This window comes from Cyprinus carpio, chromosome B14 (genome assembly GCF_018340385.1).
Source record: "Cyprinus carpio isolate SPL01 chromosome B14, ASM1834038v1, whole genome shotgun sequence".
NCBI classification, from domain to species: domain Eukaryota; kingdom Metazoa; phylum Chordata; class Actinopteri; order Cypriniformes; family Cyprinidae; genus Cyprinus; species Cyprinus carpio.
The window spans coordinates 19,324,614-19,341,503 of record NC_056610.1 but is presented as its reverse complement, the minus strand read 5'-3'; the positions used below and the strand labels follow the sequence as shown (position 1 = coordinate 19,341,503).

Sequence of the window (16,890 nt, the reverse complement as noted above, 5' to 3'; positions counted from 1 at the left end):
AAATAAAGATGGTGATAAGAAAGATAGTAAAGAATGTCAATTAATTAAAAAAAACAATAGAGCAATGAATTACTTTGACAAATTGAACTTAACCGACAGTAAATTTGAATTTTTTGTTTTGTTTAGAGTGTGCCGAGTGCAGAGTGTGGTTTCCAATTTCGTTTAACCGAACTGTGTGTGAACTATTTTTAGTGCTCTGATGTATCTTCAAATACGTAATCATCAACTCGTTGTGCAGTTCAGATCTCACTACTTTGTTTAAAGTGAATTTGGTCGTAGACTGTGGTTGTCACTCGCCTAAATGAACTGTATTTGTACAAAACAGGATTAAACTCTCAGAACAGGAGTGACATCCGTATTTAGCTGCAGTGTGTACGTGGTGAGATGTTGTAGGTGAAGAGGGATGAGTAAAAGAATCGTGCACAGGCCTGGAGAGCAGGATAAACAGAAAAGAGCAAAAGTAAAATGTATGCATGTAACCATGAGAAAGATATGACTAGACTGAAAATGACTCTGGGGGAGGGGAGGGGAGGGGGGTAGCTCAAAATGTTTGACTGGGAATGAGAAAGCCTGATCATAGAGAGGGTTCTGAATGCAGAGAGGGATTCCTTTGTGCTGCCAAATACATATTTTGCATTGTTAATTCTACATCGTCTCACATTCATCCATCTCGAGTGTCGCATAAACACCCTGTCAGATGCGACACATGCAATTTTGCCATGTTATGTGACTGAACGCATATATGAGAGATGCAGAAAGATGCAACAGAGACAGAAAAAAAACAGCGACAGAGAGAGCAGGATCGAGAGAGGCAGCCAGTCTATAGGGATGCAAGTAGGGGGAGGAATTTGGTTTCCATGGCAACATGCGGAAGGCTGAGCTCTGGGTGTCCGTTCCAGCTCTAACTGCGTTGCACTGCACCGGCCCTCGCCTCGCCTCGCTCCCCCCATCCTCCCCCACTCTCGTTCCCTCTGCAGCTCTCTCTTCATCCCTCCCTTCCACCTCATACCCCTCCTAATGTGTGGAAGACACGACACCACATTCAGCTCAGCATCAGCCAGCCCTGCTGTCAACAGAACGCTACTGCCTTGTGCTTTGATGTAGACAATGGAGGCTCTCTGTTCTCATCGCCGCGGTCCCACGCTCTTCAGCCACGACCCGAGACCACACCCACACTACCATCTCCACCTCACGCCCCACTCCCTCACACTAGATCTCCGCTCATCTAAAACGCCAGCACCCGCAGGCAATGTGCCGCCACATGCCGCTGGGGGTGCTGTGATCGGGAGGACGTGAAAATGAGAGCTGCCATGATATAGTAGGACCTGATTGTTGTGCCTTCGTTAAGAGTATTTCTGAAAGACTGGGTGATTAAGAGCGTCATCTTGGCTTATTTCTTTCTGTTTCAGCTACATTGCAGCCTAGCTACTATCTACATAAATGACCACACAAATGCAGTGCAACCATCCATATGTATGTATTTATATTAATATGTGTTTTTGTTATGGATATCTTATTTAGATTGTGTTGTGGTTTTAATTTGTGGAGTTGTGATTTGTTTTATGATAACATCATAATCATATGTCTTAAATTTCATGACCTAGAGCCCAACAAAGAGAATTTATACAAAATTTCTATTTACAATCCTGATATTTTAACTGCCCCAGAATGTTTTAAACAAGGTTTTAATATGTTCAAAGGAATTCTGTTTTATGTTTTACATTAAAGATTTGCTTTACAAAATCAAACTACAAAAATAATGTATTAGGTTTTTAATTTACAATACTTATGGGAATTATTATGCTATTTTTTTATTTCAGTGCCTGCTATAAATTCAAACTGATGCCATACAGACATCTGTTTATAATTTTCCACCCATTCTAGCTGATGTAAAACCTCAACTTTTATTCAGCAAAATTCACCACTACAATGTTCAGCAGATCACACAAAACTACATTTTAAAGTTTCCATGGCATAAAAACACATGCATGATCAAAGAACCTATATACTGGCAGGTCGTACACACAAAATGTGTTTTTGCATTCCACTACATTGGTTTTTCATAGTTTTTCCATGTATTAATGCACTAGACAAGTTTGTCATTTAAGGCATCTTACATATGATACGGAACTTTTAACTAGACCTTTTTCTTTTTACTATTTTGCCCTGAGTCCCATGTTTTTAGCCCTGAGTCACACGTTTTTAAACACAAAAACTAGTTCTGTATGAACAGCCCATAAGGGAAAAAGCCTAGCATGCACTTTTACGAGCTATGCTTCAGATATAAACAAAATATCGACAACTGTTTTGATTTTGATTTGCTGTGCTGTGTATAACACTGAAACTTATTTCTTCAGACAGCATCTAAAAATACAGTATAAAAACAAAAGGCTGAAAACCACAATGATCCTAGGCCCTTAGCTCATGCTTAATTTTTAACCACTGAGCACTGGCACTGAGATGAAGTAGACATTCTACGTCACACAGTAACAAATCCCAATGCCAGGAAAGATCTCACATTTAGAAGCACCATTTTTAAGGTGTTATATGTTCTAAATTCTTTATTTTATAAAAGAAAAATAATGTTTTTAGCAGCCACTAACCTTTGGTGTCTCTATATGAGAGCGGCTTACCAGTCCAGCCACTCTCTCCACCTTCTGTGAGCTCCTCCTGCTGGTCACTCGCACCCGTGACACACCCTCTTCACCCGAGGTCTGCAAGTACAAATCACACAGATCAGAACATAGCTAGACCAAAAAAATAAATAAATTATTTTTTAAATTGATGTGTAACCAATATTCAATGTTCAGTGTATTCAATATTAGGTATTCAACGTAGTCCAAGCTAGTGGTTAGTGTGCTGAATACATAGCAAAAATCATCATAAAATCTAATAACTAATTCTATGAAAAATGTAAATGCTCTGATCTAATTCATATATATTTTTTAAATGTTTTTTTATATATATAAAATAAATCTAGTAAAATAAACTAAAGTGAAACTGTATGTTTACATAATTGTTTATATGGAGTTCCAAAGGAAAACAATTTTCACTATGACCAACTGAAAAACCACTCCGGGGCTGTGGAATATTCCAGCATGGGCACTAAGATTTATTTGTTATGTTAACGGAAAGTATCGTAGAGAGACAAATAGTACCATCTCCAAGATGGTTTGGATGGACAGACATCTGTATTATAATAAAAGAGAAAACAAGTACCAGCAAACATACATACACATTATAACACTATCCACAACTGTAACATCTTTCAAAATCTGACAACATTTTCATATATAGCATTTTAGTCCAAATTCACACAAGGCTTGATTAGATTAGTTCCTACCTGTTTATCATAACGTATGGCGCACTCACAGGCCACAGGCAGCAGAGGGCAGCCTTTGGAAAAGGCCATGACAGCAGATAGAACAAAGGCTTTCTCACTTTCCCTTCCCAAATGCTAACAAACTCAACTCTAGAATGTTCTTTTAGAATTTGTCCCATTCTGATACTCTAATAACAGTGTGTGTTTATATAAACAAACACACAGAGGCATGCAGGGTTGCAGCAGTAGGCCAAGCCACACCCATTTCAGTTGATGCAAAAAAAAATAAAAAGAGCAAAAATATAGTCACATCTACAATCACATAAAAACTGCCTTCAGGCAACAGTCAACAAAACACAATGCAAATTTACCGTTTTTATCATTGCCTTCATTGGATCACCATGAAATGATTGGAAAAATAGCTGCTGCCAAGCCCCAGGTTTGCCGTCATATTATCACCGGCTCAGCTACGAGATCGACACTGCAGCCAAGAACATGCAGGATTGCTGCAGTCTCAAACCCAGAGAGGAACATGGAGGCGCTGCTGGTGTCCAGTGCCATTGAATCACTGCTGACACATGACATACTGCTCGCTATATATAAAGAGGCTGGATTATGTACTGCTTGATACATTCAAATAAACATTTTTAACCAACATTCCCAGATATAAAACAGATACCAAATTATGTAACACTGTTATATTATCAACTGTAACTGTAGCTAATATAAAACACAAAGGCAAGACCCACTGCCCCTTGCTGTTTAACACAAAGGCTTTATAATGATTGTGCTGTAAATTATTCCAGGGTCTTTTTTTTCTTCCTTCTGCACCAAATCGGGGAATTTGCAGACTCATTTCATTTAACGTCTCTCAGGTGACCACACGCTATGAATGCTAATGAAGCCTGAGCTGGACATTCACTCAGATCCAGCCTCGCTCGCTCTCAGAGAACCACAGACACAGACTCAGACTGAGGCCTGTGATGGTCTCCACCATACATCACATAGTGACCCCTGCAGTATTTTTGTGGAACGTGTCACAATAAGATGATGCTTCTGGAAACTGCCAGTTGGGGATTTGAAATTGGTTGGATTATAATCACAAAGACTGTCCGAATGTCCGCTCTTCATTTGTTTCATTAATGTGTTTAGCATCAATAAAAACATCATGAATATCAATCATTGCTGGGTTTTTACCTGAACATCTACCGCAAGCATTTTACCTGTCTACATACGTAATGTACATGTTTTTGAATACTGCACTGTAATAAATGAAAAAAACATACAATTTAAATGATATATTTTAATAACTATTTAATAACTCTGATGCGTGTATTACTTAATCAAAAGTCTAGTTTTTCCATAAAATCATTGTTTAACCAAGTATGCAAAAAACAATGTGTATAACTTACTTATACATTCTCAGAAAAAAATGGTATAAAAGCTATCACTGGGGAGGTACCTATTCAAAAGGTACACTTTTGTACCTTTTAGGTACCAAAATGTACACTTTAGGTACTTATATGTATCTTTAAGGTAGCGATATGGACTCTTTAGGTACAGAGGTGTGCTTTTTGAAAAGGTACCACCACAGCGACAGCTTTTGTACCTTTTATTCTGAGAGTGTATAGACTACCATCTGTATTAACTAATCCATCCAGTGCAATCTTGTGATTACTGACATCTTTTTGGCACATTCTAGTTCAGACTAAGTTCATGGGTCTTAAAAACACATTGCCATTACATGATTGTTGTGCAGTGTTTTCAGGTAATACAAAATATAAAGCTATATTTTGGATGTATTGGTAAGAATTTTACCCTTATGTTCTATGAACACTCACTAAAACCCATCAGCTTATAAGAAGCTATGGGAAATTGCTTTATTCCTTGTTGAAAACAGTTAAAACAAGCATTCTTTACAGGCACATCTCAATAAATTAGAATGTCGTGGAAAAGTTCTTTTAAGTAATTCAACTCAAATTGTGAAACTCGTGTATTAAATAAATTCAATGCACACAAACTGAAGTAGTTTAAGTCTTTATTTCTTTTAATTGTGATGATTTTGGCGCACATTTAACAAATACTCACCAATTTACTATCTAAACAAATTAAAATACTTCATAAGACCAATAAAAAATTGTTTTAGTGAATTGTTGGCCTTCTGGAAAGTATGTTCATTTACTGTACATGTACTCAATACTTGGTAGGGGCTCCTTTTGCTTTAATTACTGCCTCAATTCGGCGTGGCATGGAGGTGATCAGTTTGTGGCACTGCTGAGGTGGTATGGAAGCCCAGGTGACAGTGGCCTTCAGCTCATCTGCATTTTTTGGTCTCTTCAGCTTGACAATACCCCAAAGATTCTCTATGAGGTTCAGGTCTGGTGAGTTTGAGGCCAGTCAAGTACACCAACACCATGGTCATTTAACCAACTTTTGGTGCTTTTGGCAGTGTGGGCAGGTGCTAAATCCTGCTGGAAAATGAAATTAGCATCTTCAAAAAGCTGGTCAGCAGAAGGAAGCATGAAGTGCTCCAAAATTTCTTGGTAAACGGGTGCAGTGACTTTGGTTTTCAAAAAACACAATGGACCAACACCAGCAGATGACATGGCACCCCAAATCATCACAGAGTGTGTAAACTTAACACTGGACTTCAAGCAACTTGGGCTATGAGCTTCTCCACCCTTCCTCCAGACTCTAGGACTTTGGTTTCCAAATGAAATACAAAACTTGCTCTCATCTGAAAAGAGGACTTTGGACCACTGGGCAACAGTCCAGTTCTTCTTCTCCTTAGCCCAGGTAAGATGCCACAGGAGTGGCTTAACAAGAGGAATACGACAACTGTAGCCAAATTCCTTGACACGTCTGTGTGTGGTGGCTCTTGATGCCACCTTAGCCTCAGTCCATTCCTTGTGAAGTTCACTCAAATTCTTGAATCGATATTGCTTGACAATCCTCATAAGGGTGCGGTTCTCTTATTTGGTTGTGCATCTTTTTCTTACACGCTTTTTCCTTCCACTCAACTTTCTGTTAACATGCTTGGATACAGCACTCTGTGAACAGCCAGCTTCTTTGGCAATGAATGTTTGTGGCTTCCCCTTCTTGTGAAGGGTGCCAATGATTGTCTTCTGGACAACTGTCAGATCAGCAGTCTTCCCCATGACTGTGTAGCCTAGTGAACCAAACTGAGAGACCATTTTGAAGGCTCAGGAAACCTTTGCAGGTGTTTTGAGTTGATTAGCTGATTGGCATGTCAGCATATATTCTAATTTGTTGAGATAGTGAATTGGTGGGTTTTTGTTAAATGTGAGCCAAAATCATCACAATTAAAAGAACCAAAGACTTAAACTACTTCTGTCTGTGTGCATTGAATTTATTTAATACACAAGTTTCACAATTTGAGTTGAATTACTGAAATGAATGAACTTTTCCATGACATTCTAATTTATTGAGATGCACCTGTATATTTTCCGGAGTAGTAAGAGTTGGAGTGAATTGAGTTTGCAAAGCTATTTGCAACCAAAAACTAAAAAATAATTTACACTTACATTTATTGATTTAGCAGAGGCTTTTTTCCAAAGCGACTTACAATTGGGAAAACACATCAAGCGATTGATCTTAAAGAGGCAAACAAACACAGGAAGTGCTTGTCACACCAAGTTTCAAGCATTGTTCATTATAAGTACAAGCTAGACAGAGAAAGACGAAAGAAAAGAGAACTTTTGGGGGGTGAAGTCAGACCGAGACGAAAGAGGTGAGAAATTTAATAATTCCACAGAATTTCCCTGATTTTGGATTGTCTGACACCACTGAGATGATGGCAAACTTCATTCTATAACATTTTAAAAAATTTTACTGGACGAACAGACACTATTTTAGTCAAACCCGAGTGTATGTTTGTGTGAACCCTCAGAGAGACCACAGAGTGATCCTCCCTCACTGCAGTTGCTTTTAACAGAATCCAGACAAAAGTTGAGGTTATTTTCTGTACTCTCCCTATAAATACTTTGCATAGTCACATGATTGCAGACACTTATAACGAAAGGTCCTGGTGACATCATCACACAGCCCACCGAGGAGCACTTGGTGTTATCACTGCAGTGCTTTCTAGATATGACTAATGTTCTGTAGTGTCTGTACACATGCTCTCTCTTTCATTCTTTCCCTCTTTTTTCTATTTTTGTCCAGCACTTCTCTGTAAACTTCCCTCCCCTGTTTTTTCTAAACCTTCGTCTGTGCTAATTGCTGCTACTGGGGACAAAGAAAAATACTACCAACAAATAACAGGTCAAATTTATTTCAATTTTATTTCAATATATATTCAATGATAATCTTCCCTTCTGTGAGCTGTTAACTGCTTCACCTGTCAGTGAGCTAAACTTGAGAACCAGATTGGTCGGATTCATGTAAGATAACAATGATATAAGGGTTTGGAAAATATAAGGGTGAGTAAATATAGCTGCCCTTTCTCTAGAGCTCTTACCTCCCATGTGTCCACAGAGATGCTGTCTTTAACTCCATTTTGTGCTGCATTCATTTGCAGGGTAACCTCGTAGCATTCCTGAATATCTGAGAATAATGGAATAGCGATGTCATTGAGGGAATCTGTTTAAATAATGCAGGTATTTATGCTGAAATATGTAATACCTCTGTTGCATTTTTAGATTAATAACAAAGAAAAAGTATATGAAATAAAAAATGTATAGTATAAATGAGGCTGGCATTCCAGCATTTATGCTCCCAAGGATTATTTCACCCAAAAATTAAATTTCCCATTTACAATTGTCATTTACTCACCTTTAAGTTGTTACAACCCTGTATGCCTTACTTTATTGAGTGAAACATTTGAAGGAGAATTTTATCAGAATATCTGAATGAATGAATGAATGAATGAATGTGGATGGGAACCAAGAACTCCCAAAAGGACCAAAAACATTATAAATCATCATAAAAGTATCATAAATGTACTTCATGCTTGTGTCTTATGAAGATATAAAATAGATTTGTTTGAAAAACACAGTTGTTATTCACTGAAATCTTGCTTTAAACATTTGTTTAACATCCATGAACACCATTTGCCTTCTATGGCAAAGAGCAGCTTGAACACTATAAATTTCTAATTTTGTGCTTCACAGAAGATTGTGAGTCATGTGCTTTTGAGAAATATGTATTTAGCCCCTAAAGGGACGCAAAGATTAAAAAAAATAAAATAAAAAAATGGGAGGACTTTACATTCAAATCACAAAACATTTGTGGTGGAATTAATATGATGTAAGAGGAATAAATTTATATTTCAATACTTTGGGGTTTTCTTGAAAATCTTCTCCAATACCATGTGGAACCTTACATTCTTGAGCAAAACATTTGCGTTCCCCAAGAAACTTTAAAGCACAAAAGTTTTGCAAGCGAACGCAAAAGCATTGAAATACAATTCTTAGGGTTCCATAGACATGAGAGTGAATTAATTATGCCAGAATGTTCATTTCTGTGAACATTTCATGACCCCCATCAATAGATTAGTAAAAAAGCACAGGTGCACATGTCTTCACATGTCAAGTGAGCAAGGTCAAGACCTATGTCAACTTTTGGCTCAACTTGAGCATCGTTCCCACTATTGTGGGTTTCTATAAATATCATCCAGCGGCCTCATCCAAAATCCTGTCCATACTGGGTTTAGAGAGCCGGGGCAATCACATTCACTTAGAGACGCTTTTAACATGACTCACTCATGACAGCGCAGAGCCTACAAACATTAGCAGAGGTAACAGTGGCTCTGGTGTTGAGGGTCAAGCACAAAGCTGTGAGCTGTTTACACTTGTGCAAATTGGGACAATTGGAATAGCATGTTAAAATCATCAGTGCACACTAGAGCAGAGCTGTGGTATTATAAGTATTCACATAAAATCAGTTCATGAGAAGTTTGCTTGGACCACTGGAATCAAACAAGGGGTGTTGCAGTGGTAATTGCAGCAAATTGTTGAACTTTTCTGAAGTACAAGCATTTGGACAAAAAAAAAAAAACATAAATCGAATCCTCAAAGTGGTTGTCCCCTTTTTCCACACATGCCTAACATGAATTCCAGTTATTTTAATAGGAATCTGCATAATCTGGAGGTCCTTACACAAATTGCACTCGTCTTCAAACTGTTCAAGCGAATTCGCTCGCTGACCAACAGAAAGCTGCTTGGTTTGAAAGTAAGTTCTGTAACAATGAACAGTGGACCTGTTTTACCAACAAAGTCTTGCCAAAATGTGCATGTATATGGGCCCATATTTTCATAGTTCATTCTAAAATTGGTCCAAAATCACTTTCAGAATTTGGTTATTAAACAATTTGTTTGTCCACTGCAGCTCTTTCCACCTTTAACTGCTCCGACCGACAGTTAATTCCAGTCTTAAAATGTGGAGGCACTTGTTTGTTTGTGTGTTAAAAACAGACCGTTCATCATTGATTTTTCTGTAGGTTTATATTGTTTCCCCAGTAGGTGACGACAAGTGTTTCTATGAGAGACTCAATTATATAATTTACTATTCGCTTAGTTTACCACAGTATAACATGCTTAATTTCCTATTCAAAAGCACTGATTATTATGAGAAATAATTGACACTCCTGAGTGAGTGAATCATTTAGTCAACCGGTTCAATTATATATAGATTTATTCAGAACTGCGTGTTGCACAGAGACAAAGGTTGAACTTGCAAAAAATGGATAAAGTATCTCAAAATATTGTCTAACAATTATTCTGGTGGTCTAAATATCGGCATGGCTGCAATTCTTTAAACACAGCATTCTTGCTTGTGTTCATTTCTACATATTTAATACTTACATAGGCCTATTTTAATAATTCTGACGGTTACATCAAAGATTGGGAAGTTTCTGGTCTCCTGCTACTGTCCTGGTCTTGTCCCCAAACCACCTCTTCCCCCCTTCCAACAAGAATGATTTGTTTCTTCACCCCACCCTTTCTTCCTCTCTATACGTCTTACCTCATTACCTCTTAGGTCACTAACTGCCGTGGCCTGTGGTCACCAACAGAGGGACGACCAGCTGATGAGAATGGAGGGAGACAATACTGCTGATGTCACCCACACTCCCACACTGGCCCACAGCCTGCACTAATAACATAATGAGATGCTTGTTACCTTGCTGTGCCTTTGAAGCATAATGCGCTCTCGGTCCCCTTTGCACTGGAAGAAACGAGCGAGTCTTTTTTAAGATGGAAGAAGAAAGAGCTTGAGAGAAAAGCAACTCTTTTTTCAGACAGATAAGCCATGCACACGGACTGGCGGTGCATGCGGACCGTGTACGTGGTTGTGGGGGGGGTTCTGTTAGGGGCAGTAATGGAGTCCCACTGGGTTGCAGCGGGAAAGACAGTAGAAGAATGGGGCTATGTGACTCATCATGGCTGTGTCTGTGTGAGCCTGTGTGAGTGGGATGAGAACAGTGTGTGGGAAGCGGTTTCATCGCCTGGCTGGTCAGAGCCAGATGAGAAATTGAGGTAGCGGAGAAAAGAAAGTGAGCGATGGGGAAAGTAAACTAAAGCGTAGAGTCTTCCACTAAATGCTGCATGATTATAAAACATGCAGCTGTCGGATGAATGGAAATGCATAAGTGTGTCAGACAGAAACACCTCCTCGTTTAGTAAAGCTGTCCTGAATGTCTTTGAAGACGTGAGTATGAATTATGTCTTCATCGAGGAGACCTTTCCCCTTTTAAATCCATTATTGAGTGAAACATAGCAGGCAATATCAATGATTATTCATGTCTAGGGCTACTTGCTGTCATGGATATAACAGATTGTGTGTGCACTAAAATGTTTTTTTTTTTACAGCTGAATGCTAAAAATTGGTTCTGCAAAACAGACTAACATACTTTGATATACGGGCACATTTATTTCAGACAAAGTCCTGGTGAAATGATACATTTTTTTCCTCCAAAAAAAAAGCGTTTCAGCAGAATGTTTCCAGAGCCAAGTAAATCCTAAAAGACCACATAAATTCCTGGCCACTGAACAAAAAACACAAAGTCCTTTTGCTTAACTACACAGTCCTCTACACAGAATCATTTTTACACAACTGCTTTCCTTTTCACTTGGTTCACCTCATTTCAATGTCAATATTAAGTTAACACATATTTGATTTGTTGAAAACTGACTTTTAACACTTAGCTGTTATGTTAAAAACCATCCTGAATCAGTTTCCCACATATACTGATTCTAAACTATATTTTATAGTTTAAAACAGTACTGTTACAGTTCATTCATATTATATGGTAAATTATACTGCATGTACAGTATTATCCTGTGAATTCAATATAATTCTCACCGCTTTTCTTCTGTAGGTACCTTGTAAAACTATTATCAGTGACCCAGCTATAACATTTTTACATTTTTTAAAACATTTGCCGTTTTAAAGCAAACAGATCCTCAACAGACTTACACTACTGTTCTAAAGTTTGGGGTCAGCAACATTTTTGTGAATAACTTTATTGAATTAAATTGATCAAAAGGGACAGTACAGACATTTAAAACGTTACAAAAAATCTATTTCAGATAAATACCGTTCTTTTGAAATATTGACATTTTAAGCAGCACAACTGATTTTATCATATATATTTAATTGAAATAAAATTTCACAATAAGACAGCTGTTGCTATAGTTTTTGATTAAATAAATGCAGCATTACTGAGAATTAAAAAGGATTTAATACAAGGTGAAAGTGAAGTAGGCTGACTTGTTATAGTATGTATACATACTGAAAACTGTCTAGAAGGAACTAAAACATGATAACACAAAAAGAAACTCTGTATTGAGTACTGAGAAAGTACTGAGGAATTATGGACTGTCTGTTTCCCCCAGCAATAAAAATAGCCCTGCCTTGATATTGGGTCATATTTGGGCACAAAGCCTGTGTGATCCCTAGTCTGTTTGTGTGTTTGGAAACAAAGGGATGAGTGTGCAGTTAGGAAAACCTTTGTTCAAAATTGTGCAATCATGCAGACAACCAAACAAGCCCACGGTCGAATCTTCCTCCCTCCCACAGTGCATCGCAGAACTAAATTGTTACAAGCCTCATTGTATCCCCAATATATTCGATGATCACTTTTTCTTTGCTGCCACATAAAACAAAGGGCTTTCAACTTAGAGTCTAAGAACACTTCAATTATGTGAATGAGATTAATGACTGAGGATTAAACATCATGTATAAGCGCATGATATTTTATCACTTAAAAACCCAATATTGAAAGCTATATTAAACTTTAATAATACAAATCAAAATATAATATAAAAATACTATAATATTTAACATAAAATAATATAATATTAAATATTTTCCATCTGACAATACATTCTTAATCGGCCTCATTTTTGCTAGAATTCCTACTGTATTCCCTTTTTTAACTCTGGCTAACACCCAAGAGGCTGGAGAGACGATTGAAACCACATGTTGCTCTCAGCTCAGCCTCACATGACCCTTCTCCTCTGTACCTGAGAGAGAGAATGGGCCGTCCTGCACAAAGTGATACTCTCTGCTTAATCTGGCCTGAGGTCAGATGGGAGTAATTCACTGTGGCCAAGAACTGTTTGTTTATCAATCTACCAACATGTTATCCCACATTCCCGCTAATGATCCAGCCTCTTTCTGGAATGTGTGGAATCCTTATCCTCTTACTGTGCTATGCCAGTTTCGAGCATGATGAATTAGAGTATTTGCAACATCTGTTTGGCCTGCTGTAGTCAAACAGTTTTATTAGAGGCATAGGTAAGTATATATACTTAAATGTCAGCAGCAGGATCCATATTTGTTTTCAAAAATTATAATACCCTTTACCCCTAAATCACAAAGCTTACCACTATGAAAAAATAAACAGGAAGATTTAAGTGACTGAAACTTCCTGTAACACCAGAGGAATCATAATAAAAGGTAAAATCCCCTCAACAGAATCCAAATGATTTTCAACTAAAAAAGGAAACAACTTACTGTTCAAAAAGTTTGGGGTCAGTAATGTTTTTTAAGAAAGAAATAATTTTATTCAGCAAGCATGCATTAAATTGTTCACAAATGGCAGATTTAACAAGATATTTTTCTTTCTTATAAATGCTTTTCATCAAAGATTTTTATAACAGTTTAAAAAAATATTAAACAACATAACTGTTTCCAACATAGTAAAAAATAGGAATGTTTTGAGCAGCAAATCAGTAAATCAGAATGATTTCCGAAGGATTGTGTGACACTGAACGCTGGAGTAAAAATTCAGCTTCGCATCACTTCTGCATTTTAAATATATTTAAATAGAAAACAGCTATTTTACATTGTAATATTCCACAGTATTATGATTTTTACTGAATTTGTGAGTAGTGCATGTGATCAAACAATTAAGAAATTTACTTGTAATATATACTTTGAAATCTTAAAAAAAAAAAAAACATAATTTTCCCCTATAGTCTTTAACTGCTTTGAATTGTATAAAGTTGATATACTTTATATATTTACAGGTTTAAATAAAATAGACTTTATATGTCATTTTCTATGCCTTTTTAGAATGACCAGCACATGCACAACAGTATCACATAATAAGCCTATCATGCCGATGGCATATGAGAAAACCCAAGAGTTGAGATCAGGGGAAACCTGTCCCTCTCCTCACTACAGTCCTATGGCAACGCAACCCCATGGCTTGATCACGGCCCCTGTGGTACTACTCTTCTGCATCACAGCAACAGCAGCAGGCAGGCCTCATTAAAGCCTGGACCTGGTAATTAAGATAACCACTCAACCATTTTGTAATGGGACTAATTTGTTTCCTTTGCAGGACAAAAACTAAAAATAAGTTAGGAACTCTCTTATTTTTGTTAGATGCATCTGGCATGACAGTGATACCTATTGTTACTTGTGTTTTCTTATTCTGGCTGTTGTGAGACATCATTAAAATGTGACAGAGCACATCCACAGTACTGATGAATCAGCTGGGGTTGTGAAAGTTTGACTCGTTGTGTAACTTGAGAACAGTGACACAAACTTCGGTAAACATTCTGAAAGTCTCAAATACATGCAAAAATCAAGCCATTAGAGACAGGAGTGAGCAGTGATTTCAGTTTAAAACAGACAACCTTTTGTTTTTATTCTGAAAGAACCTATTCATGTGGCTTAATCCAATAAATCAAAACTTGGTTAATGGAAATGAGATGAGCAAAAGATGAGCAAGTTCCATCGGGTCTGATTTCTCTTCAGTACAAAATAAGTAACTCGTAAAACTCATAATTTGAAAAGCAGCGTCAGTAATGTTAGTATATTTGGTGAAATTATTATATCCTAAAGCCATTGTTAATGTAAACGAGGGAATTGAGACAGCTGGTCCATGGACAGAAAACAAAATGTACCATTCAGAAAAATATCAGCAGTGTTTAGTTAAGCTGAACAAATTGTAACATGGCTTCTTGGAACATTTTGCTTAATGTAGAATGTACTGGAATCAAGTGGTACAGCCCTAAATAATGACAGTTAATCATTATTTGTTTTGAGACCCAAACACAGAAACAAACCTCACCCAGCAGAGCCTGAAAAAGATGACTGCCAAAGATGGAAGAGACCTTCTCCACGCTGGTCTTCAGGGCCTGCTCTTCTGGGCTGGTCAGACTTGCCTGGTACTGTTTCAGTAGCCCAACTGCTCTTTTGGTATCTGAAATAAAAAAAAATAAAAAAAGACAAGCATTTCTATTTCAGTACAACTCCTACTCATTTTAATGCCTTTTCTCTATTACCTACATACGCTTTCTGACAGTCCGAAGACATTTTTAGATGCATGTCTAATTCTGAAAAGGCTCTGCACTGTGCTAGATGCTTGAAATCTGACATTACTTGCCTATAATTACAAGAACCCCTAGAAGGGGTGTGCAGCCAGATGTTCAACTCAACCAGGGCTGTCTAACAACAGCTTTTCAGCAAGCAGATAAAAATAAAAGAATGATTAGTCTTGCGTAACAGCCTGTGTTATTTGGTGGGTTACTCATATGGAATAAAAGGGACCATATAGTGGCCAAAAAATAAATAAATAAAAAAATTAGACACCTAGTTACACTTAAAATGCATTAGATAACAAGTGATGCTACAATTTTGTAAAGCAGTTTTACAGTTAACCAGTTATTTATGTTCACACAGGTGTCCTAGAAGAGTAATCACGGGTTTAGTTCGTTTAGCATACTAACTATGAGCTTGAAAATATATCTGTAATATCCAATAAGCCATATAACAGCAATGTGAGGTTTGTTTAAACATTTGTTGTTAAAAGTTTTAATTGAAAATGGTGCTTATGCTTTCTTTAAATGAAATAATGCTTCGCTAACACAGTGGTATTGACATATTTTTAAGCATAAAAACATTTTTTAGGGTTGTGAGTCTTTCAGGTAATGGTTTAAGGGAAGAAGAGATAAGGCAAAGGTCAAGAATGTAGCAGTTTCCACATAAACATCACAGACTGTGATGGGTTAAACAGAGTCAGTATGTCGCCTATGCTACACTTGACATTAACTGAGTTTCTGTAAAGAATAGCGGTTTTATTAAAAGTTACATAATCTCACTTCAGACTAATGCTTCCTGTTTCCCTTGGGGTTTCCAAAAGATTTCTACTTGAAAATACACATATATCGAAAGTGAAAAACGTTAAAAACAATGAAATCACTGCCAGATCTTGTTTATAAGATAACGTCTTCTTATAACGACTGAAGCTAACTGTTTTAACGAAACTTACCATATTTATGTACCATGATGTGAAGACTGTTAGAAAAGTGATCTTGTAAATCCAGTTGCAACCTTTTGACTGGTTCTCCAAATAAATAATTACGGTTTAAAAAAATCCTTTTTTGGGTCAGCTGTCACTTTCAAGTTACTCCGACCAGACTTTCAAAGGTTCTGCCGTAGTTTTTCCATTCGCAGTGACGATATTGCTTCTTTTGGGAAGTTCTAGTTACGTTATTAAAGACGGGAATAGAAGTTACTCCAGCTGGCAGCAGATGTTTGTTGTGGAAGCAGTGAGAGTGTGAGGCGGATTCCCGTTATCTGCAGCATTGGGAAGTTTTGAGGGGAACCAAGTGAAACTGGAGGGCGGTCTCTAGTAACAGGGTCTTTCTCACCCACATGTAAATTGTGGATAAATGATAACAGTGCTTATTAATGAGCTTGTCTTCATAGGGAAAACATACAGCTTTGTTGCATAACGGCGAATCATATGTGATGCATTAAGTTGTGGCTAGCAAAGAGAAAGGAAGGAAGACAATGGGTTACAAACTAACACAATAAATATGCCTGAAATATTTTTCGTTAGTCTATCGGAAAACACCAGAAAAGGGTGATGCAAGTTTGACCATGGAAATTATTATTTCGAAGTATATTCTGCCACCTATTGGAGAAACGGTGAACCTGCTTTGAAGGAGTCGGTAAAGGCCTTTTATAGCAATAAGGACTGTATTAAAATGAGAGGGGGGGGGTCATAATATTAGTTACTAGCTTGTTAAAAGTAGTTTTTCTTCAGTGTTTTTTAATTCGATGTCGCTCTATCAACGCTTTGCACAAAT

General features: G+C 37.3%; 1 protein-coding gene across 3 annotated transcripts in view; it reads right to left on the bottom strand.

The window, feature by feature from the left end:
- Positions 1-16,369, bottom strand: part of dlg3 (discs, large homolog 3 (Drosophila)) — an 86,332-nt gene extending 69,963 nt beyond the window's left edge. Inside the window, exons 1-4 of one of the 3 annotated variants that reach the window (XM_042738421.1) lie at positions 16,068-16,369; positions 14,868-14,999; positions 7,803-7,888; positions 2,604-2,714 (exon numbers count right to left, since the gene is read on the bottom strand). In XM_042738421.1, coding sequence (XP_042594355.1) covers positions 2,604-2,714; positions 7,803-7,888; positions 14,868-14,999; positions 16,068-16,083 — 345 coding nt within the window. In that variant the 5' untranslated portion in view covers positions 16,084-16,369. Of the gene's footprint in view, positions 1-2,603; positions 2,715-3,693; positions 3,730-7,802; positions 7,889-14,867; positions 15,000-16,067 lie in introns of those variants that run through there. The other 2 variants (XM_042738431.1, XM_042738433.1) reach the window with 2 other exon arrangements.
- Positions 16,370-16,890: the final 521 nt, after the last annotated feature.